The 24,160-nt window shown below is 33.5% G+C and overlaps 1 protein-coding gene across 2 annotated transcripts in view; it reads right to left on the bottom strand.

Moving 5' to 3' along the window:
• LOC105145445 (serine protease inhibitor 88Ea) overlaps positions 1-24,160 on the bottom strand; it is a 38,465-nt gene that overhangs the window by 6,976 nt on the left and 7,329 nt on the right. For both annotated transcript variants that reach the window (XM_087415126.1, XM_087415127.1), the window contains one exon: positions 1-24,160. This exon is cut by the window's left edge and continues 6,976 nt beyond it. In XM_087415126.1, coding sequence (XP_087271252.1) covers positions 23,598-24,160 — 563 coding nt within the window. In that variant the 3' untranslated portion in view covers positions 1-23,597.

The following is a 24,160-nucleotide window of genomic DNA, read 5'->3' as shown; positions in this document are numbered from 1 at the left end:
CAGAAATGAAGTTCGAGGGTGAAATTTCGCCAAAAAGATCAAGATTACTGGCAGATGGCCAGTTAAATTTGACAAAAAGCGAATCAAAGTGAAAATATTCTGAAAGCTTTTGCTACATCTCGTTCTCCTGTGAATCATCGAAACAGAAAAAGAATCATTTCTATTTATGAGCCTAATGATGATCGCAGCGATCATCAGAGGCGGAATCCGTTCTCCTAGAATCAAAATCGCAATGGTGACGCGATGATGGAGCGTTGGAGAACGGTCTTCTGTTAATTCCGAGACGATTGCATTAGTTATCGGTCACGGTCGACCGATGAGGAAGAGGGACCCACCTCGTACATTCGTTTCCAGGATTTTTTGCCCTCCGTCTTGCCCATTTTTCTGCCTCTTTCCTTCCTCTCCCTCATGCGTACCCTTTCGCGCGTTACCTTCTCCCTCCGCAAAACGAGACGCTCCCCCTCTTTCGCTCTGGAGACCTACTTAGAGAAGATCGACCGAGCGAGAATGTCGATCCTTACTTCCTCGTCATCATTTTCATCCTCGCATCTCCTCTAGAGCAGTCCCCGATTAGCATGATTGATTTTTCAAAAACGGAACAATGCCTAATTACGAAATATGGATTCGTATAAACTTTGCGGCGATAAATCTTTTCTGAAAAACTTAATTTTCTTTTTGGCCAAACGAAGAGACAATTGCAGGCAAGAATTAAAGAACATCGCAATAATATAAAATTGGACCAGTCCAAATACTCAATAATCTCGAAACATGTCACGAAAACTAATCGTGACTTTGATTGAGAAAAAGTTAATATTTTTAATTCCGAAAGGAATTATTATAAAAGAAATATTTCTGAAATGATACATATTAAAGAATGAAAAACCGGTTTAAATTTAATGAAAGATATCGAGTTATTGGATAACTCTTATTTTAACATACTTGATGATATACGAGAACATGTCACAGTTTTGAACAGACTTGTTTTTACATTCGATTTTATTGGCTTACATTTATTTGACCTACACGTCACATTAGTTAATTTTCAAACGAGAGACAGTCAGTATCTTTATTCTACTTAACCGGATCTTTGTTGGAGAATTTAAATTAAAGTATTTTATATAATTTTTACCGTAAGTTATTACTTGATTCTGTATCTCTTTTTCACACTAATAATATATCTTAAATCTATTCGTTCTACAGAATGTCATAAAATACTAATGAAAGAAAGAATTCTCAAATCGTTTGATACAAGTCTGTGACAAACTGGATTCTCGATCTCAACCGAGAAATTTGGCAAATCTATTTTTATTGATGAACATAATTGATCTACAGTTGACTGAAGTATTCAAATGTTTCTAATTTTTTGTCATCTGACGGGATACTTATTGACGTTCGAATTTTTCTTTTTTTAATATTTTTTTCATATTCTTTTATTTTTTTATATTTTGACACTTCATTGAAAAATTTTTAAATTTTGTATCCATCATTCGTTATTCGTTAATGTGAGATATATATTTCTGCGTTGCGACACTGAAGAAGGACACTGACTTATGTAAGCCGTCTGTTCAATTATATTAATTTTAAATTAATTTCATTATAGCTCGAAATAAGCCATGACATTGTCTTAATCTTTTTAAGAAAATATACGAGCATTTTTACTTCATTTTAATTTTTTTCGTTCTGTCACTTTTGAAATGAGGAAATGATAGAATATAATGTTCTTTTTTATATTGTAGAAGATTTATTTGTTCCTTTTTACGTATTCTTTTTTTTTTTTTACGTATAAAAATATATTCTTAGATATCATCGAAATTTGAATTTCAATTTGAATTTCAGATTGCAGTGTAGATACTCAAGTAAAATAATGTTTAAGCAGATAAACACAGCGAATTTATATACAAGATTACATATCAATATTTCTTTCTTGTCGTTTCTTGTCATAAAAGTAGCAAAGAGAATGTTCAAAATTCGATCAGAGATAAAAACAAGATAATACATAGCATTCGTGATAGAACTGCAGTTACGTAAACTGATATAAATGCGACTATTCGAAATAATTATCGTCGTTATGCAAATGGCCGCGCGCGAGGCGATTAAACGTTCTTGATGGAACGCGCGGTCGGAGGCGCGGTGTTTCTCGTGAAAAAGAACAAGAAAAATACAAGAAGTCGAGCAAATTAACGCACACATCCACGCGACGCGCGAGCGTCAGCAAGAAAAATAACGGTGGTTATTTGCGGTAATTCCGGAAGCCGATTCTTTTTGCAAACGTCCCGCCGTGTCGTCCGTCACCGCATCGATCTCTCGATGATTGTGCTAACTCGAACCACTCAATTCTAACTAGTACAATCTCATACAAAATATCAACTAAACTTTCAAAGTATCTCAACGCATATAGCTTATTCTACAACTTCGCTCAAAAACTCCCGATAAAAAACAGATTCTTAAAAAAATTTGTTTTTAAACTTTAAGTATCTGCGGAATTTTTAAAATAAAATAGCGATTAAATTTCCTAGAAGGAAATAAATTTTAAAAACGAAATAAAGGTCAAAAGACAAAAAGTACCAACTTAAAATACAAAATATGAACATCTCTTGCTGAGGAAAAACATAGATTTAATAACATTTAAATTTAATCTGTGATGTTAATAGGAACACATTTTTTTGACACTAAAGAAACGGATTTCTGAGATTTATTGAAGTTTTTGTTATTGCTTTTATTTTTTTAAGTAATTTTTTTTTTAATTCTGTTTAACGCTGTGAAAAATGTAAAATTGTAAAAATTATTTTATCAAATCGTTACTGTTTAAAGATTAAGAAAAATTTTAAGGTCACCAGGATTCATATGATGTTCCAGTTACAGGTGAAGTCTTATTAAAGGCGACAGCGATTCTCCCACGAGATGCAACCGAGATTCACGTGGAGTTATCTGCCGAATATGAGCGCTAATGCGACTTTCATGTATCCAAAATATCCGGAACGATTTGCTATCTTAATTGCATATGACGTTAAAATTTCACTCATTCACTTAATCGCATTCGACAATTAATTTGCAACAGAAAGAGGTGCGACTCGATGCAAGATTAAAAGTCTTGATGCCGACCGACACAATTTCCGCGTTTTAGTTGAAACGGCAGAATTCTCATACGAGATCGAACAAAAATAAATTTTAGAGATCAATGCGCGAGATCAATACGGTTTCAATGGTCCAGTTTTACTTCGCTAATCCTGCGGAAAATATGATTTGTTAAAATAACTTCACTGATTCAGCAAAGCTACAGCTGTAAACAAAAAACAATAAAAAACATTTCGTATTTGTGCTCGAAACGCTCCACTCAAGTATTTATTTAAATATTTTGTGTTAAATTGATATTCAACATTTCTCAATCGTCAAAATTATAATGTAAGTAAACAAATAATATAAAAATAATAGGAGGTTGGGATGGTTGTAACAAAATTCCTCTAGTATTTAAACAAACAATTTTTATTAATTATTTAAAATGTCAAGGATTAAGAGTGCAGCAACAAGTTCATCTATGTTAATGTTTTAGTTTATATATAAATATAACAAACGTTTCAACCAACATTCAGATTATTTTCAATGTTAGTATAATTAATTACATTAAATTAATAATAAATTTTTCTAATTACATAAAAAAATTAAATCAAAGAAAATTTTGTAGCTAAATAAATTCTACATCTAAAGATACATATTTTTTTAATATAAATATTATTATAACACTTCAAAATCAAAATGTGACTTTTATCCCCGGTCTACCTTATTACGTTTTTTTATGTTTGTCTTTTTAAATAATATTTGTAAAATTTTAACATCAAAAATTAATTCATTAGTTTTTTATATTGTATATAAACATAACACATTCAAATGAATGTATAATAAATTGAGAAAAAAATTTTTCAAGCCAAAAGGGAAACTTAAAAATGTTCAAAATATAAGGAGAAGACTTGAAATAATAATAATAATACATACTTTGTTCGTGAAATTCTAAAACAGTTTCATGACAAATTATATCATTAAACTAGCAAATATACCTTCAATTTCATTATTCATCTCTCTCACATATAATCCTAAATCATTATCATAAACAACATTGAATGATTTTCCAATGAAGAATATTCCGTTATTTGAAACTATTAAAATGTGAGAAAGTTTAAATAAACAATAATTTTCAAATCTATCTTTCTTCAAACGTACTATCATGCCAGTTCTGTAATTTATACTATAAAACACGTTACATCCTTGTACAAATTTCTTCGTTAGAAGATACATTTGAATTTATAATTTTATTAATTAAAAGACAATAGTTATTGACATTGTATTTATCACCAATATCGTTGATAATAATATTATCACTAAAAATGTTATCCTGCGGTAAGTTAAATACATTTAACGATTGATGTTTTGGAAAAGAAAGTAAAAAAAGATGAGTGTTTTTTAAAACAAGATGATTTACTTGTTTAAAATATTGATACTTGCTCTCAAAGGGAAGGGTCCAAAGTTGTCTAATAGATCCAAATATTTTTATCAGATATTTTTATCAGACGCAATAAATAGTTTGGACTTCATTGGGGTTCTTCTGGAAATAATTTTGGCCTCAAATAATATATTCAACTATCAAGTTATTCAAAATTTCTATTTGGCTGACAGTAATTTTAAAACTTGACAAAATAAACATAATTCTTCGCGCAAACATAGCATTATTTCCCACAAATTATTATCTTTTTTCTTTTCATTGGTTACATCTACAAAAGCAAATAAATGTTGGAAATATTAACAAAGTTGAGCACACAAGTTTTGAGTAGTTGCTCCAAGAAGTTTATCACCTTTTTTCAATTTCGAAAAATAAAGTCGAGGCGCATTAGTAAAGCTTGAATTTTTAAATTTAATAGCTCAAAGGAAATAAAATTTAGTTTATTGAATTTATTTAAAATAAGCATTAAATCTTTCTACGCATTATTTTTTCAAACATATCATGAACATGACATGGAGATAAGCCAGACTTAGCTACATGAAAATATGACAAAGAATTTAAAATTGATTCTGATTTCACATCTCCGTAAGAGATTCATATTAAATTAACACATAAATTTGAGTGGACCGTGATATGTTAAATTTTTCAACGGTGCAGTTGTAAATGTTGAATTCTTACAGCGAGCTATAACTTTGGTGAATTAATTTTTTTCTCTGTGGGCAATCTTTCACGGGCAAATATCGCGGAATACCACTCGCGCGGTTCAGGGACTTTGCAAAGTAGGTTTCCCGCAGATTAGCATAAAACATTTGATCGTGCCCCGTGCACTGTGGAATATCGTTATAATAACGCAGTCACGGATACCCTTTCGGCCCGCGTGTCCTTCTACGATCCTTTGCGTGGCATAAAGTGCATTTTTCTCCCTCTCTTTCTCTCTACTTCTTTCTCTTTGCCAATCGATTTATTTATATGTTATCGTGCGCGCGCGGCGGACATAAATAACGAGATAAATGAACTGATTTTATAAAATGCGTTCTCTAGAGCGAAATGAGTTTACATTTCTCTGAATTAGTAATTCCGGAGAATGCACAGGTTTATCTGTCAAATAAAGTCGAGGGCAAGCCATTACATATATTCGAAGTAAATTTTATTAATTAGGACAGGTATTATTGAACCAGTGCTCTCTTTTCACGCTTTTCAATCGCGCCATTAAAAAGATTTTAATTGGCCATTTTATTTGAAACGCGATAAAAAGTCCTGCAGCGATGTAAAATGTGCACAGAGAAAGAACGATTTTATTAAAGTCTACAAATTAAGGTGGATACAGATCTGAAAATAACTTTGTTGGACCATCAAAATAATTACGTAGAAATCTCAAGCAAAATGTTTTTACATTCTGGCAACCAATTTGAACGTTCTACATAATTATTTTAACGATCCAAACAAGAAATGGTTTTCAGATCTGTATCTAGCTAAATTTTTAGATACTTGAGCAAAACCGTCTAGCAACTAGAGTGTCCTACATAATTATTTTGATAATCCAATAAAACTTCGTTCAAATTATAGTTGCTAGAATGTCAACTTTTTGTAGCATTGCTCATTATGTTTGATATTCCTAAGTAATCATTTTCATGATTCGAACACAAAATTATTTTCAGATCTACATCTAATTAAATTTTAAGATACTTCAGCAAAACCCTCCTTTTCCGCGTAGAACAACTGATAGATAGAAAAGTACTTGTCGGAGAATCAATTTCGCGATCTGACATCGTAAAACGCGATCTTTAGATTGAGTCGGTCTAACCGTATCCTTATCGGTTCTCCAACTAAATTAATAATCGACAAAGGACGATGTGTTTCCGACGCGACTTTGCAATCACAATTACGAACTGACAATGCGGCGTGGTGCAATCCGTACGGCGCGCATAATCGATTTTCCGCAGCGAATATCGATCGAGCTCGCGAAACCTTGAATGTTCATTTGCAACTTAATGAACGACACTCCGACGCGAAGCGTGGTGGATTCGCGCGGTTAGAAAATAGCGAATTCGATCCGTCGATCTTACTCTCTCGCGCGCAGGACGACACAATCGGCGCTTTTGATCGGATCAAAAATCCAATTACTGCTCTATGAATTCTCCTTTTCAGCCGCGACGCGTTATAAACACACTCGCGCGAATCGATTCGCGATTCTCGATGGACGATTCGAGCTGCTTGCACAGAGCGTCATTTATGGCAGTCTCTCGAGGAAATTCTGTGCTAAGTGAGAAGGAAAAAAAAGCTCAAGAACAACGGAGTTAAGAGGCGAGAGTGGCGAGACTTGACAAACTGTATTGTTGACCCAGGAATAATCACCTAGGATGTTTTTATACTCTTGTGGCGAGAAAATGATTTGCAAAATTAATGTTTTTTTTTTTTTTTTCAAACATATTTTCTTTCTTTCTTAATAAGTGTTCTTTAAATATGCACAAATCATCAAAAACTCGTAATAAAAAATATTACATTAAAATCTCTATTTAAAAAAATTCTGTCATAAGTTACTCAACGTGCTTATTTGGTTTAAATATCCAAATGATGATATCTGAAAACTTTTTATTTTCTTCTAGATAAAGATTATACATAAAATATCGTTTTTATGCCGACGATTTTTATCAAATATCTCAGAGAGAACAGAATATATACATAGTATAGTTATATACGAATAGTTTTAGAACACGAAAATCTCATACATTACGACTTACGACCCAATAAACGTCTCAGAAGATCTTATCGAGGCACGAAGGATTTGATAGGGCTAATTAAACTCGGATTTGAATAAAAAGAAACCAGTAATGGGCCAGACCGGCCCGTTTAGGATCGAGACAGTCGTTCAGTAGGATAATTCGGGGATAATAGTGGGTGGAGTAACGGGATTGCAGGAATCAAGTAGACTCGAGAGCAATTATCGAGTCTTTATCAAGGAGGGGGAGGTACTGCAGCGATTACGTGACCTTTCACTTTTCCACAATTTACTAACTCGACCGGCGGCGGTGACGTAAACGCGATCGCGTTGCATGCCGTTAAACACTCGCGGTTACGATGATTTTAACACATCGTTGGTTTATTTAACCGCCGCGACCGTTCCCAGGAAAACACGCACCTTTACGTCGCGATAATTCATTATTCTAAAAGATATACAGACGAAAATTATTCTACAAAGAGATCTATATTTGTCGAGGGAACATAATATCCTCTCTTTCTCATTAACGTTTTATTAACATTTTATTAACGCTTTCTAGAATTAGAGAGCGTTTTCAGTTTTATTTTAATATACGTGCAAAAAATGAAAAATATCCGAATGATTTGCAGCTTCACGCACTAAATTATTAATATCTCTTCATTTTGTTGACATGGTCCTCCTAGTGTTAAATATCAAAGGAGTATTGGTACTCCAATTAAATAGCAAAATGACAAAATATAAGTTAATCCATTTTTGTGGTTGAATCGCTAGTTTCAAAAAAAAAAAAAACAACGTCCATATTAACGTATGCAACACTTGTTAGTAAATAATAAACCAAATTCGAGTGAAATTTAATGTACTCTTTGAGTTGAACAATTCAACTCCATTGTTTTAATTAAATTAATGACGTATTGAGTCGTATCTATAGAAATGATAAAAAATAACTCTCAATTTGGATATAATTTGACATTATAACAGGTATATGGAATTCGACACGAACTATTTTCACGAAAACCGAGACTTTTTCATCAGACTTCGATGTGACATTTCGTGCGCAAGCATCGAATTAATCGAATAAATCACGCTATTCGAGCCGACGTTTATTTAACACCCAACTCTCATAGAGGCACAATTTCGCAGGTTGCGTCAATTGCCTCAACTTATTCTCGCGAATTAGACGGAGAGTTCGACTCAAGGCCTCTCGCGCGAACCACGAAGGATTTATTCCCGGACAGAACAGGACAGGAATTAGGCGATCACGCTCGTGCCCGCAAGGTGTACCGCCGCCATAATCGCCATAATCGCGATATTCGCCTCTCCGGAACACAATGTTGCTGCAAGAGCGTTGCGGTCGCTGCTGCACCCATTGCAGCGCGACGCGCCGCGGATAAGAGGCGCGAATGCATTCAATGCAATTACGATGTAAGCCGTCGATCGCACTCGGCTCGTTTCTTCTTTCCTCTTCTTTTCTCTCCCCCTCCCCCTCCTTTTTTTTTTATCTCTTTTCTTTTCCGCGAGCCAGGCTCGCGCGCGCCCATCCGTGAGAGTTCACAACCATTCATCATTGAAATACAGCGTGCAGCATTGCACCAACGCCACCATCACCATCAGCATCACCATCAGCATCACCATCGACATGTATGCGAGAGACGAACGAACGCTCCGTGATTTCATCTGTAGGTCCGCGCGATTGCATCGTCTTCATCCGAGAATCTACATTGTATCGCCGACCTCCCGACCTTTGTCAAATCGACGCTCTCGCGAACCGGAAGAAGGCAGTCGTGGCTGAAATCAACTCTTGCTCAAGAGTTTCCGATGTGGAGTAATAATAGAAATACAATATATAAGACGATTAACAAAATTTGTTACACGACGGTATCGTTCCTTCAACGGTGACACAACTAAAAAATGTGTGAGGAAAGGATAAAAGTGTAAAGTTGACCGTCACTCCCCCCTAACTCTTGAAAAAATTAACTTTCTTTCTCTTGCTTATTCGATTGCTCATCGTTTGCACATTTTGATAAAAAAGTCATCGAAAACAATTTGCAAATTCTTAGTTGAAAAGTTACTAACAATTAAAGTTACTATAATAACAATAATAGCTTTTTAACTTTAGCAAAAGCATAGCGAAGGAGAAAGGAAACTCGGAGAAAGAAAGCCATCGCGCAGCACGTCGTTTTGAAGGATTCATCTTCCTCGATCGCCATGGCCGGACCACGATGGCGCCCGCGGCGCTTCTCTTCTCGGATTTCCTGGAAACAGGTACACTACATTTTGATGAGTGTACCGGGTGTCGAGCCATGACAGAGAAACTCTCGCGGTGTTCTGCTTGAAAATTGCGACGGCTCGTAGAAAAGAACGAAGCGATATTCTCAGTACACGCTTTTTGTGGGCGGTATTCATAGTCAGATCTTGTATTTAAGATGGTCTTAAGTACAGTCTTGAGATGTCATAAGCCAATCACAGAACCGTATTAGCACATTAATTAAGACATTACCTAAGACGGATTGAAAATAAGAACAGGCTATGAACATCAGCCTGTGTCTGGTGTGGATATACTATTATAATACTGAGAAAGGTGGGAGAAACAAAGAAAAATAGGAGCGCTTCCAATGATCCTGTACGTTATTGGTTTATTGGCGTTTCAACACGAGAGAAGCTTTTAAAACGAAACGACGGACGCGATTTTACATAAAACGCGCGATTTTACGAGACGCCCATAAGAGAGAAAGTCGGATCGCTCTACAGTGTTTGTAATCATTTAGAGATCATACCGAGACTTGCTGAGAGGCTCGCCGTAAATTCCAGTCTCTGCAATTTATATCCTTTTATCGTTGGCGGAATCGGGTCGCCGATTGATAACTTCTTATTCCAGTTGATTCTCGAATCGATCGTTTGACCTCTCCATAGTATTACATAGATTAAAATGAATTTTTACACAGAATCCTTCTACAAATCATGTCGTATGTGAAACAACAAATTTAAAAATTTTAGTTCCATGAAATCTTTTTCTATGAAATATTCTGATACGAATCGAGCATTAATTATTATTATAAAAAAGAGGTAGTAACGTTATATTGAAAATATTCTAAATTTTAATAAATCATTTCTTTGAATATAATATCAACGAAACATTTACTAAATAAAGATACACTTACTTGATACAAGTACCATTAATTTAGTTTAACAATTATTTTTAAGTGAATATATAATTGACACTGTTCAAATAAATATTTATTAAAATTTAGAATATTTTTTAGAGGAAGAAAAAGAAATGTTACAAAAATACATGGTTCGTAATCTAAACTCTGCTTGGAAAATATCGTACAGAAAATTATTAAATTAAATAAAACTAATTTGAATTCAGCAAGAGAATACCTGCGGACATTGTTTCTCATATATTGCTCAATAAGTCATATCTTAAACTATACAGTTGCCACTTTCAAATAGTCGCTACCCAACTATGCGAACAGCGTTGAATTAACGACACGATTTCTAAAATGAGCGAGTGAGCGAAGAATCGCATATTAGTAGCGATATCGTCCGTTCATTCGATAATTCTCGCCGCGCCGCGGGCGAGAAATTAAGTGCGGAATATATGGTCAAGCTACTTCAACATCTTTCCCGAAATGTGGGTTTAATCGGATGCGATATCTCTTTCATTTTCTCCTTCACTTTTCATAGAAGAAAAATGTAATATCTTAACTTGTACGATATTGCTTCTCAAACGAACGGAAATTATTATTCTTTTTCTGATTCTATCACAATTTCGATTGTGTAATATAATTTTGACTTGAAGAAATTCGATAAATGTTTATAGCATTCGTTACATTTGAAACACATTCTTTCTTTTTTCCCCACACCCAGCGATTCAATATTAATTTCCTTAAATTGCAAAACGTTCATTTCTCACGTGTGTTATGTTTCAACTAAATTAACAGCCAAGTAAGCCGATATATACTCAGTAAGGAATGAGAAGCAGAGATCTTCGCAATTTTCTCGCGATTCGTACAAGCGGAAAATTGGTACGTTATATTGATCGGCTTGAAATTACACTTGCGCATATTTAAAATGTGAAATAAGTTACTTGTCAGTCACAAAAATGATAAACCTTATCCGGCCGGCGATGCGCACAAGAAACAGGCTTAAATTAAACGCCATCTTTCTCACTGATCTGGGGAAAGTTATGATTACGTGGCGAAGTGGAATCAATTTTATCAACCTTGTGTTATTTAAATGAATTTGATACATTTTATGACTACCTCATAACAACGCGCTAATAAGCTGTGCCATATAATTCATTAACCAAAGTGTTAAAATTACTAAATTGAAAAAAATATAACACAGTTAATAAAAACATTTATTTTAATAGAGAAATGATTTTCGTAAAAATTAAATATTTTTAGAAATTGCAGAAATAAATATATCCAGATATATATCAATGATTAAAGAAATACATCTAATATGTGATATTTAATAATTTAGATTCAACATAAATGTAGAATTTAGCACATTAGTAGATCAAAATTGTGATGCGAACACAGTTACGTGAACAAAGCAACGACTGGCCAGGCGAAGCGTTAAAGTCACCGCTAAGCAGTGGGCGTCGCTTTTTGTTGAGAAATACGTTGGCATCGAAGTCTCCACGCGTGCCTGGAGACTTCAATGCGTGGCACAAATGTCCGGTTGGCTCTACGCGCGGAAGCTTCAGCTTTTCGTATTAATTACGTGCGTTTGCGCATACGTTACATCGTGATCGTCGCTTAAATAATTTACCTGGTAAAATAAATTAATAAATTTTCACATATCGACATACAGTTCTTGGATTCATTTCCCGAAGAGCCGTATGGATGCTTTTTGTGATTATTATTCAAGTATCGGTCGTGTGTATAATATGATGTGATCCTTTGAATCATTCAAATTAGTTTTTCGAAATGTTCTGTGAGTTTTTACACTGTAATATGAATAAAGTTATATTATTAGTCATCTCACTAGCTCGTTCAAAGTTTTGACCTTGGTTTAATTTCTTTACTGCTTTATTTATTAATACGAGTGAATATATATCATTTTCGAATACTAAATTAACAAAATTGAACTACATTGAACACCGTTTCGAGTAATAAAGTACGATTAGTGCGAATACTCTCCATCTCTCCTTATCGAATATATCACCTTTTATATCAAAATATCAACTTATTACATCTGAAATATTTTCATGATCTTTTTTATGTACGTTTAATGAGGCGTTTAATATATCTTTTAGCATATTTGCATTATGTGCTCGCCAGCAGCAATTCCAAAAGGATATCCGTTTAAATGATACTTAAATAAATTATCGAAGTCAAATACTTATGTTCTACTAAACGCGCAGCATACAATAGTCGCCGTTGTTACTTCACTACGTCGACTATAAATACGACTCGATTTACATAACCGGGACTAGCCGGGTCTAGCTATAAATATGTATCGAGAGACTTGTCACGAAGATTTGTTCGTGCGAAAATTAAATCGCATATAATAACGAACGTAATTAATGGCTTTATCAGAATCTGTATTTCATGCGCTCGAGAAACACGATATACGCGATGCGCAATTATTAATTAATAATTGCTAGCGTAAAATTTTCCGCTAGTGTTTCTGTATGCAGCTCTATTACTTGCATGTTAAATCTCCTTTTACATTACACGAGATAATGGGCACGAAATTGTATAGACACTTCGTAAAATTGCATCTAGAACGCGCGTCCCAAGGTACTTCTTTTTCGTTGCTGACCGTATCGCGGCAGAATCCGCGCGCGTGCGATTAAAAAGAAACGCTCGAGCTGCTCGTAGTTTCACGGTCGCGCGATTTCGATAAATCGCTTGCAGGTTGCTGCCTCTTTGTAGCTACATAAATTTAGTCTTTTATGAAAAATCACGTGGATTCTCTTGGTTCGGCGGCTAAATGAAAGTAAAAGAGCCGCCGAGATCCGTATTCTCACCTCGCGCGTTGATCCATTAACGGCGGATGTGCCATAAAAAAAGAGATTTACTACACATAAGTCATAAAAGTTGTTTTTTTTTAACGATGAATAATCTTTCTCTTAACTGTAAAAGTTAATACTGTGTTCGTCAAAACACGATTTTTTGATGAGATTAGAAACCGAATTTATTTATTAAATCCAATGTTAAATCTGAGATGTCCAAAAATAACGCAATAATTGTCGTATCTAAAATTTTTCGTGTGCAGAACTATATCTATATTTATTAGAAATCAACTACATTTTTTTTTTACTATAGAGATGATTTTTCTTTAATGAAATTATTTTCATTAAACGTGAATTTGTTACTTCAACCAATGACACGTTGTTCCTCTTATCAAAATAAAGTCGTGGGCTTAATGTGAGGAGGACGAAGAACGACGACCGTTTGTCAATCTTAGCCGGTCGTTGTCGATGTCGTTGAACTTGACCGAAGGTTTCACTTTCCTTGAGCAAACTATTGGGGAAGAGAGCAGCACGTGAATAATTCATGCGCGCCCTGTTCCACAGGATGAGCCATTTAATGATTCCTTTTTCCTCAATGGTCGGAGTCTCATACCTCCGCTTATTATTATATCGGAGAACCTTGAACCTAACCGTCGACGACCTCAGTTAGACCTTCTCAAAATAAACCTTCGAGTAAACGACTTTTTTGCAATAGGAAACGCGACTTTATCGAACACACATCGATTGATTCTAATTTATTCAATTTATTTAACTTATCTTTTATCTCTGCAATCCGCTTCACCCTGAGGGTTCAAATTTGCACGAAAAAAAATTTATTTAAGAATACATCTTTGTCAGAATACATCATTTATGTTAATTTGAAATTAAGATTCAATCTTAAATTAAGTAGTTATTATTATAGTAAAAAAAAGATGTATTGTGGATATAGTTATATTTTTTAAGCAAATATGAATTATGAAAAAAATTACAGGTCTTTCTGTATTGTGTTTGAAAGTAATGTACGAATTTTGGCGACAATTTAGAATCTGGAACATAAATTATTTCAATAAAAAGTAGATGTTTAAAAAAAATAATTAAGGCAAAATGAGAAAATTTTTATCTAAATTAAAAACCAGTATTTTTAAACATAAATATTGATCTTATTCATACCATTTCAGAATATATGTATAATATATACATATATTTTTATGCAGAAAGTATACATTTCCAGTCACTTTTTGCACGGACTATACATCCAATATATTCTTACAGCAATCTAATTAAAATAACAGTAAAATAATCTCGTTATTTCAATAACAGTATTAATGAAACAAATACACCATATATATTTGTTTTAATAAAATGTTATTTATTTCATATTAATTATTATTATTGAAAATAAACAAGATTAATTTTTATTATACACTGCTGTTGATTAATGCTGTTAATACAACTATCAATTATTCTCATATTCTCATGTACAATAATTATTACTATTATTATTATTATTACTGGATCGACGATCGCAGGTAGAATTCGGTGTATTACGGAATTCCACGGAGCTCCCCAGATCCGAAGAAAGTGCGTAATCGGTCGATAGCGGCGCGTTCCATTTTCATCTAATTGGCCGCTCGCTTTGGATTTTGCGCGCTCTTAATTGCGGCCAGGAAAGTATCAGCGTGGTCGACATAAAACCTCTCCGCTCGTACTCGCGTACATCCGCAGGAGCAGAATCTTCGGGACTAAATAAACGCCGCAGCCGCTAGAAACGCCTCTCGCTTTAACCCGTGACTCTTTTTAACATAACTGCACGGTTTTTGTTTAAACAGAATCGAGTCAAAGTCACGGGAGATTAAGAACTTTCTTAACTGCGAGATAATCTCTTATAACCCATATATATATAATACATTAATTGAAATATAAAGAATTTTAATTGAATCCGTTATTATCTACTTGCTTTATTATATCTACTAGCTTTCAAAGAGTTCATAATTTGATACTAGAATCTTCAGATAGATAGCTTTGGAAAATTTTTTTTATACAACACTTTTATGATATGTGAACGAAATAAAAAAATTGTATATTGAAAAATAAATTTACGTTACGCAAATCACGCATATAAATGCGTTTGGTACTTTTGTAGTGTGGCAAGTCGTAGGCTAAACGAAGATAAATCTTGCAATAAATGGAGGAAGGAGGAATGCTCCAGATCAAAGTTTTTGCGAGACAGAGAAAACTACGCGTTGTACCGACGAAGTGCATTGGGACGATTACATTATCACGACACGATGCTTATCACATTGTACGCACGATTAAATTGATTTATAGGTAAATGCTAGAGGCAGTGGTGACGGCATTTATTTGCTAGATTTGTATTCAGTACACTTAGAATGTGTCATCCATTACAGGTTTAGAAACTTAGACACGCTTATTCATTTCATAAGTAATAATTTTCAATTGTAAAGCTTTTCGAACATCTTTTTTTAGACTTAGATTTAAACCTTATTAAATATCTAGTATATATTTTTCTTTTTTTCCTTATGTAATTTTAAGTTAGTATACTAAAAAAACTTACTAAATCTCAATACATTAAATTTCTTTGAATAGTACTAAGTAAGTAAACATTTCTTTACGGTAAATAAATACTTATTCAATAAAAAAATGGCAGTTAAATCACAAATTAATGTTTTTTGTATTAAATAAATTGTTTACATTTAGTAAATATTTACAAAGACTGTTTAAACAAATATTTATTAAAATTTAGTTTTTTTTCAGTGTAAGAAAATAACTACTTATTTGAATCTATGGAAATTTAAAAACACTTTTGTGTGTGTCAATATAATAATTTTTTAAATCAACAATGTAGAATTTTGTGGTAATTGTTTTTAGTTTAAAAATCTAAAAATACTTTTTTATGTGTAAAAGTTTAGTTTTAATTTTTATTTCTTTATGATTACACTTTCTTCTTTAGATAAAATAATTTTTTATGTACCATATACATATTATATCGCGAAAATGAAATTTTATGTTTTATTTTATAACCTTAAAGTTTTTAAATTTAAGAATTTTATAAAAGTTTCTATTTCTTTTTTTTTTATCTTACATTATAATTAAATGGAAATATAAAATCGAAAAATATAATCTTATACTAAATTGATAAGCATTTCGAAAATTTAAGGGGGAATAATTTTAATCTATATGCAAATACATTTTTAAAAAATTTTTTTAGACTTAAAAGTTTAAAAAGATTAAGTATCTATATATATTTTATTTTTTTTTCTTGCGTAACGTTAAGAGTTAATAAGGAAATTACTGATTGAACCTACACTGTTAGAAATGTTCTTAAATTTCATTAAATTTTAAGTTACACAATTTCATGACATTACATTAAATTTAATGTATTTTTCATGAAAATTTATGAAATTTAACATACTTTTCATAAAATTTCATAAATTTAATGTACACGTTCATTACATTTAAGCAAAAAAAACTGTAACTTATTATAATTTTCTGTTAAATCATTCATTACTTTTAATTTCGTTTATAATCACGAGCTTCATTTACATGTAAAGGAAGCTCGTGGTTACATTTCTACACTGAGAAAAAATATAGTCAATTTTAATAAATATTTAGTTGAATACCACCAACTAAATATTTATTAAATATAAAGACATATTTATTCGATACAAGAAACATTAATTTGATTTAACAATCATTCTTTTTAATGAACAAATATTTATTTATGGTAAGTAAATGTTTAGTTGGCAGTATTGAACTAAATATTTATTAAAATTGACTATAATTTTTTTTTCTCAGTGTAACAGTATAGAAATCGAATTTTTAAGCCTTTCTTACAATAGAAAGAACACGCGGGCGCGTTTCGAGCGCGTCACGGACGTGGAGCTCACCCACCAGATTGTGAGTGGGTGAGCCGCCATTGGAATTCGATGTTATCTACTGACAGATACGAGATCGACCGCCGCGTGACGCGCTTTTTTCCCACTGCCAAGCTTGTTTCTTTCTTTTCCACGCGATTGCAATTGCACGATCCCTTAGCCTTACCGAGAGAGGGGATCGGAGAGTAGGAGATCGGGTGTAGAATTCGCGCAATTTGCATTATGATCGTTATCCGGCGACGTTGATTCTACTAAAGGCGGCCGCCCTTACGGCGATATCTCTGTCTTCGAGACAGCGGTGTAGCGTAGATTATGAATGCAATAACGATAATGGCGTCGACGACAAATGGCAACGAAATCAGGACAAACGAAAGTCACGCGATTCGAGAGAGAAGGGCTGATCTCGACTCGATTAAATTAACTGTCACGGCCAATTGGCGAATTAATTGGCAAACGATAAACGAAATTTGTGGATCCCAAATTTTTGTTTATCTGTGAATCGATTACGATGTGGTAGACGTAAGAGTTTTAACGTTTTGCGAGATGTATGATTCACGACGCGTATATAAAAAAAGATTGTAACGAAATATCGTATCATCATCATCATTTCTCTCCTTGTCGCCATGGCGATACAGATGACCATTCGGTCGTCAATTATCTCGAGAAACGTCCGTCTTTCTATAAGCGGCTTGAGATAAAAAGCTGCGGATTGCATCGCGGTTTCGCGCAAGGAATGCAGAAAATATCTCGCGTTAACATAGTTACTCGGATAAGTGCATTAGGCGTTATAAATGTCTATTTAGTGGGATGATATTTCTTGAATAATAAAATACCAACTTTACGTATATTTTCCTCTTTCCCTGTTAATTATTTTCATCTCGAGAGGTTGCATTTGGAAAAATTATTTTCTCTTAAAAAATGATGATAAATGATTAATCAGAAAATACAATGGAATAATAATGAATCATAATAAATCTTACATGAAAAGAACGAGTTCGTTAAAGTATCTAAAAATTTAGCTAGATAGCAGCTCTGAAAAGAATTTTGTTGGACCATGAAAATAAAATATTTAAGTGGAAATCTCAAGCATCATAAGCGATGCTGGCACGAACGATTTCTACGTTATTACTTTGATGATCCAACACTGAGAAAAATGGTCTGGTTGGATTAAACACTAATTCTGAATTAAACAGAAATTTCTGATTAAATTTATTAGAATTCTAGATAACTGGAACTCTAATTGGTACAATATTTCTAATAAAATCTATTAGAATTCTTATTTTTACCAGAATAATTATATTAATCAGAATTCTAGTTATCTCAACTAGAATTCTAATAGACAACCAGAAAATTCTGATTCGTCCATTTTCAACTAGAAATTTTTGTCAGTGAACAAAATTATTTTCAGTTAAATTTTTAGATACTTTAACAAAATCACCCTTCTCGTGTAGAAAGATCAGAATATTTTTAGTAGGACCAGGATGTAACGAAAATTAATTATTCCGAAAAAGGCGATGCTGAACAAAAAAATTGTTTTGCGAGTACGGACAAGTGCTTTTGAAATGACGAAGCCAAGCCGAAGAGCAGCCATGCGCGTCAAAACGCCTTTGTCGCAGTTCCTGCGACCGATCATAACCGCGCACGATGGATACCTCTTTCTTTCTTCCCTTTTCTTTCCTCCCAGCCGTCTCGCCTCGAATAACTTCCACGAATCCCTACCTGGTCGATTACGAGATTACATTCGGAGCGTAAGAAACGTTCTGCGACCTGACGAATTTCGAAATTCAGTTACGGGTCCGATCTCTCCGCGAATAGCTTGATGACCGTCCATCATCGCCTATCAGCGCAGGAAACAAAGTACGCGTGATACGTGAATACGAAATGATGCGAGAAACAATTTTAAACTGAAAACAAGTACATTTTGCACTTCTTTCTTCTGCGACATTGCAGAATTATTTGTAAGAAAAAAGTTTCGTCATAAAGTTTTGGGTATTTATCAAATTATTATACAGGCAATAAGCAGATTTGTTGTCAAAATGACATTAAAGACTGGGGTTGGTAATTTCTTGCTTTGAAGCTTCGAATTTTTGAAATTGTCAAAAATAACAGCTCTATTAAAGATATCATTTTGACATTAAAATAACGATAAATAATGTTAGTTTGATACTTTGTAAAGTAACGTATTTAAAAAAAAAAACAAACTCTTTGAAGAATGTTACATCTTGTTTAGTACCAAAAAAACTGCATGAAAAAATGTTCATCAGTTGATGAATTGAAGACCTATTGTCTACCTGGAAATAATTTCATAGAAATTATCTGTGAAAAAATATGCGGCCATCATTGATGCATTTCGAACCTTCAAGGTGTGCATCATATTTTTCAAAGCTAGAGGTGGCCATTTTGAATGTTAATTGTCATTTTGAGGATTTAATAATTAATAGTTAATTATTATTACTGGGTATTTAAGATATAATTAAAGTGTTGTTTTTATTTGTAAATACAGGTTACTAATTTTTTATCACCCAGTACTCTGGAAATGGATACAAAATCGAAGCGCCGCGTGTTACGAGGTGACGTTTCGTCATTATTACTCCGAAACGCCCTGTATACGTCGACCGCTTTGCGGTTTGGGAAAAACACGCGGCCAGCGGCACGGATGACCGTGCGGAATTTGACACGCGTGACTTCGCTCACTTCGCGCAGCGCGTAGTCCCGATCCGGATGATCTCGTTCGTGAAGTCATATAATTACGGGGCACGATCAAAAGATGTGGAACGTCGCGCGAAAAAGCGCGCGTGACCGACTCGCCGCGCCATCGTCGTCGTCGTCGTCGTCGTCGTCGTCGTCGGCGCCGTCCTCATCATCGTCGAAAGAAAAGAAAGTGACCGTACGAGCGTCTATCTCGCCGTTCGATGGATAAAAAAGAAGGCGATCGACGACGAGTTTTCACCGGTTGCCGAAAAACAATCTGGCAGGACCAACTCCGATTCGAGATACTCCTTAATGATATTCAAGCATTTCGTATCGAGTTGTTTGTCGGCTCAAATTCAACTTTTTCTTTTTTTTTATCGATACAGCTCAATATTGTTGCTTTATGCGCAGGTGCAAGAAATTTTATTGCAATTATAAAATTATTAAAATATTTATATATGAAAGTATATAAATATATATATATATGATGAAAAAAGCAGAAGAAAATAAATAGTTGAAGTAGAAATGCTCGTATATTTTCTTAAAAAAATTACAAAATATCATGGCTTATTTCGAGCTATAATTAAATTAATTTAAATTAATATAATCAACAAACGTTTCGGCTTACAAAACCTTCTTCAGTGTTAAAACGCAGAAATACAATCTTAAATTAATTTAAAGTTAATTTAATTATAGCTCGAAATAAGCCATGGCGTTTTGTAATTTTTAAAATAAATAATTACAGATACAAAGCGAGTATATAAGGAGCAGACTTTCAAAAAGCATTTTGTCAAAAATTTGTAATTTTTAGAAAATAAGAAATAAAGAAATTCCCCACAGAAGAATATTACGCACTTTTCAGAAAATTACAATGCCAATTAGTAGGATGTGAAATATTAAACAAAATTGCTAAACAATTGCTAAAAATGTTAAACAAATACATTTTGTTTGTCTCTAGTTAAGAAATATAATGCACTTCGAAATGTCCAAATTTTTTTCAGCATATAAATTAACGATGAAAAAATGCTTTCTCAAAGTAGCTCAGAAAATTTTGTACAAAACGCATTTTGAAAATCGAATCTGCTTCTCATATATAGAATTATGCGACATTATCGAAGAGAAAGATTTAAAAAATTGTGTAAAGAAAAGAAATTAGAGAAAAATTGAAGGATTTGTTGAAATAGGCTACCCACATTTTGTAACAGCTTTAAATTAATAATAATAAATGAAATTATAAATGGAATAAATAAAATTTAAAGTAATATTGATGTTACTTTATTATTATTACTATATTATTAAGCATTACGGATATGTGAGATAATTATACTTGTATCATTCTTGCTGAGGAGGACTCCAAAGAGAGTCGAAACGTTTAAAATAAAGAAGACATCAATAGTTGCTGACTCTCATTAGCCTGATATATTTATCTTTTTGTATTGTTTAAAATTCGCGAGTCCTAATATAATTATTGTTAATATTGACACTTTTCCTACTTTCCATTTTAGAGTTTATTTACTCCGTTTTTACTAAATGGGGTAGCTCATTGTTACAGCAAACTCTTCACTATTAATGGCATTTATATTTATCGTACGTAAATTCAATAAATTGTAGCAGTTATTTGCAAGTTTAAATATTGAAAATCAGATTCGGATGATTATTACGAATTATCTACGTTTGTGTAATTAATTTATAATAATTTCATATAATTCCGAAGTTTCTCGGTATTCACAGCCTTAGACTGAAGGATGTCTGGTAGATTTCGATTGGAAATGTCAATGAAGCCAATTATTATTTCGACATCTTATTCACGGACGGAATAGCAATTTGCGGTCATAAAAAAGAGAATCATATACACGCAAGCAATGTTCGCGATCGTGTCAGTTCACTCGCGCTGTTTCGTTTTCATGGCGCGTTGAAAAAATGTACATCCACGACTCGAATAATACATAATAATTTAATGTGCGAGTCTTTTAGAGCAGACGGAATGCGTCAGTATTGTAAGGACACACATAACGACGCCATTTGTCATCGCGCGACACCCACGATTTACATATTCGGATATAAAAAAAAAAGTTGGATGCGACAATAAGTGTCGATTTTACGCAACGATTTTATGGAAGATGTCTGTCTTCGAAACAACGCGAGAAATGACCAGAATAAATGATTAGACTAAACTATCATCATTAAAATACACTCTGCATTTGGCACAAAAACTTTGGTACAGAAAGGATGTTAATCTGCCGCTCAGTACACTGAAAAAAAATTTACTAAATTTTAATATATAATTTCTTCGAATAGTATTATAAGTAAACATTTACTTGGAGTAAATAAATATTCATTCAATAAAAAAATAATAGTTAAATCAAATTAACAGTTTTTTGTATGAAATAAATATATGTTTAGATAATTCACTTAGAATTCAATATTCAAAGTAATGTTATATGTGTACGTAAATATACATCTTCAAAATGGACATTTAAACGTCAAAATGACGACAAGGAACATCAGCTTGTTTGCTAGGAAATTTTTCCGAATTGGCGATTCCAAATGGAAGATTTAAAGACGTTATGTTTCTTCGAGGAAGCGCGAGAGTCTCTTCGCGTCTCTCACGGATCTCGAGTTCGCTCATCTCTTGTCTCGTAGCACGTCAAGGACTCGAGAGTGCAAACCAGGACGAACTCGCGTTCGTCCGTGTTTCTGGTATGTCGTATTGCGTCGCATGTTACATGTGTACGTGCATGCGTATGTGCATGCGTTCCACGTGACGCAATCGGATGCCAACGGTTGCAGCAGATCCTGGTATGCTCGTGTTTCGCGGATGCTACCGGTTAACGGTCGCTGATACGCAAAGTCAGACACATACATACGAGCAAGCAGATACCAAGTCAGAAGCGATGCCTAGAATGACGTCAAGCGCGGTGAATGGATTTCAGTCTCAAGAATTTAGCTTATCGGTCCGACCGGAAGAGGCGCGAGCTACCGATCGCGGATAAAGTTACTAGATTATAAAGTACCGCGATTGATTTCAGAAATGTCGCGTAAAAATGGCCGAAGGGCATAATACACGATTTACCAGGAGTATACCAGGGTCCACATTGAGTCAAATGGATGCAGCTAATCTAAACCGTACATTTTCGAAACATTTTCAAGCGTAAATCTCGAGATTGAAGGCGCAAATTCATCATCATTGTGTTGATATTAACACAATAAAACTTCTACAACAAATAAATCCGTATTAAATTAAAGAGCATATAAATTAAGCATTCGTACATATTCTTTTGTTTATAAGTAAATTAATTACAACTAAAAAAATATTGATTTATATACTTGACGGCTTCATTTTCCCAAATAAAGCACGTAATACAAATGCATAAATTCGAAATGGCTGCGTTTCGCGTGAAAATGGATGCGAGTTTGCGGTACTTTATAGATCTAGTGACTTTAATCGCGGAAATTCCTTAAAAAAAGTCAATCGATAACGAGACAAAGAATTTTCATCAGAGAATAATATTGAAGAAAGATTAGATTATTAAATTAATTTAAATTTTTCTACGAAGAAACGAAGAGGAGAAAAAAGAATTTTCTGAATAAAATTAAAATATAAGTTGTATTTTATATTTACATTTTTCAAATAATTTTATATTGTTTTTTTTTCTCACACATTTGTTGAAGTCAAATCGATGATACTTGTCGTTCAAAGAAGTAAAAAATATACTCTAATATTTTGGTTAAAAAAAAGTTTAAATTTTTTGAAAGGAGACAGTTTTCTCTAAAAAAAAATTAAGCTAAATTAAACTTTGTCTTCCTCATAAATATCTGCGATTTTACTTTCTGTTAGTTCCTTTCCCATAATATGCCACAGAAAAGCATGTTGCGATGTATTCTATCGTAAATCAAGCAGATACACGGGAATACAACATTCGCATCTTCGGGGATTTTTGGCGTGTGTTTATAACCATTGTAAGTGAACAATACGTTACTCGCGGTCGCCACGATATTCTTACTCGTCATATTAATACTGACACGATGTATGATGTCGCCAAGTTTCACGCTGTTAAAACTATAATCATCTATTTGGGCCGTACATAAGTCAGGCGTAAAATCTGGAATGCCTAGCTTGTCGAATAGTTCATATATTGGCAGGTCATGCTCGATCACGGTATTCTTGATTACAATTGGAAACGCCACTCCATTTACCCCATTATCTAGCAAATTACGAAGTTCTTGAGATCCTTCTTCAGTCGTTAGTTGTTCTACCAATTCGATCAGTTTTTCAATCTCTCTTAAAATATCTTCTTCCAACTCCGACTGGTTTGCTGGATACAAGTAAAATGTTGTTATCTTCTTTTCTTTGCAAGGCACCTCTGTAATAAATGCATCTAGATGCTCAGATTTAT

This window comes from Acromyrmex echinatior, chromosome 17, assembly GCF_024713525.1.
Source record: "Acromyrmex echinatior isolate Ae372 chromosome 17, ASM2471352v2, whole genome shotgun sequence".
In the NCBI taxonomy this organism is placed as follows: domain Eukaryota; kingdom Metazoa; phylum Arthropoda; class Insecta; order Hymenoptera; family Formicidae; genus Acromyrmex; species Acromyrmex echinatior.
This window is presented reverse-complemented; position numbering and strand designations above follow the sequence as displayed.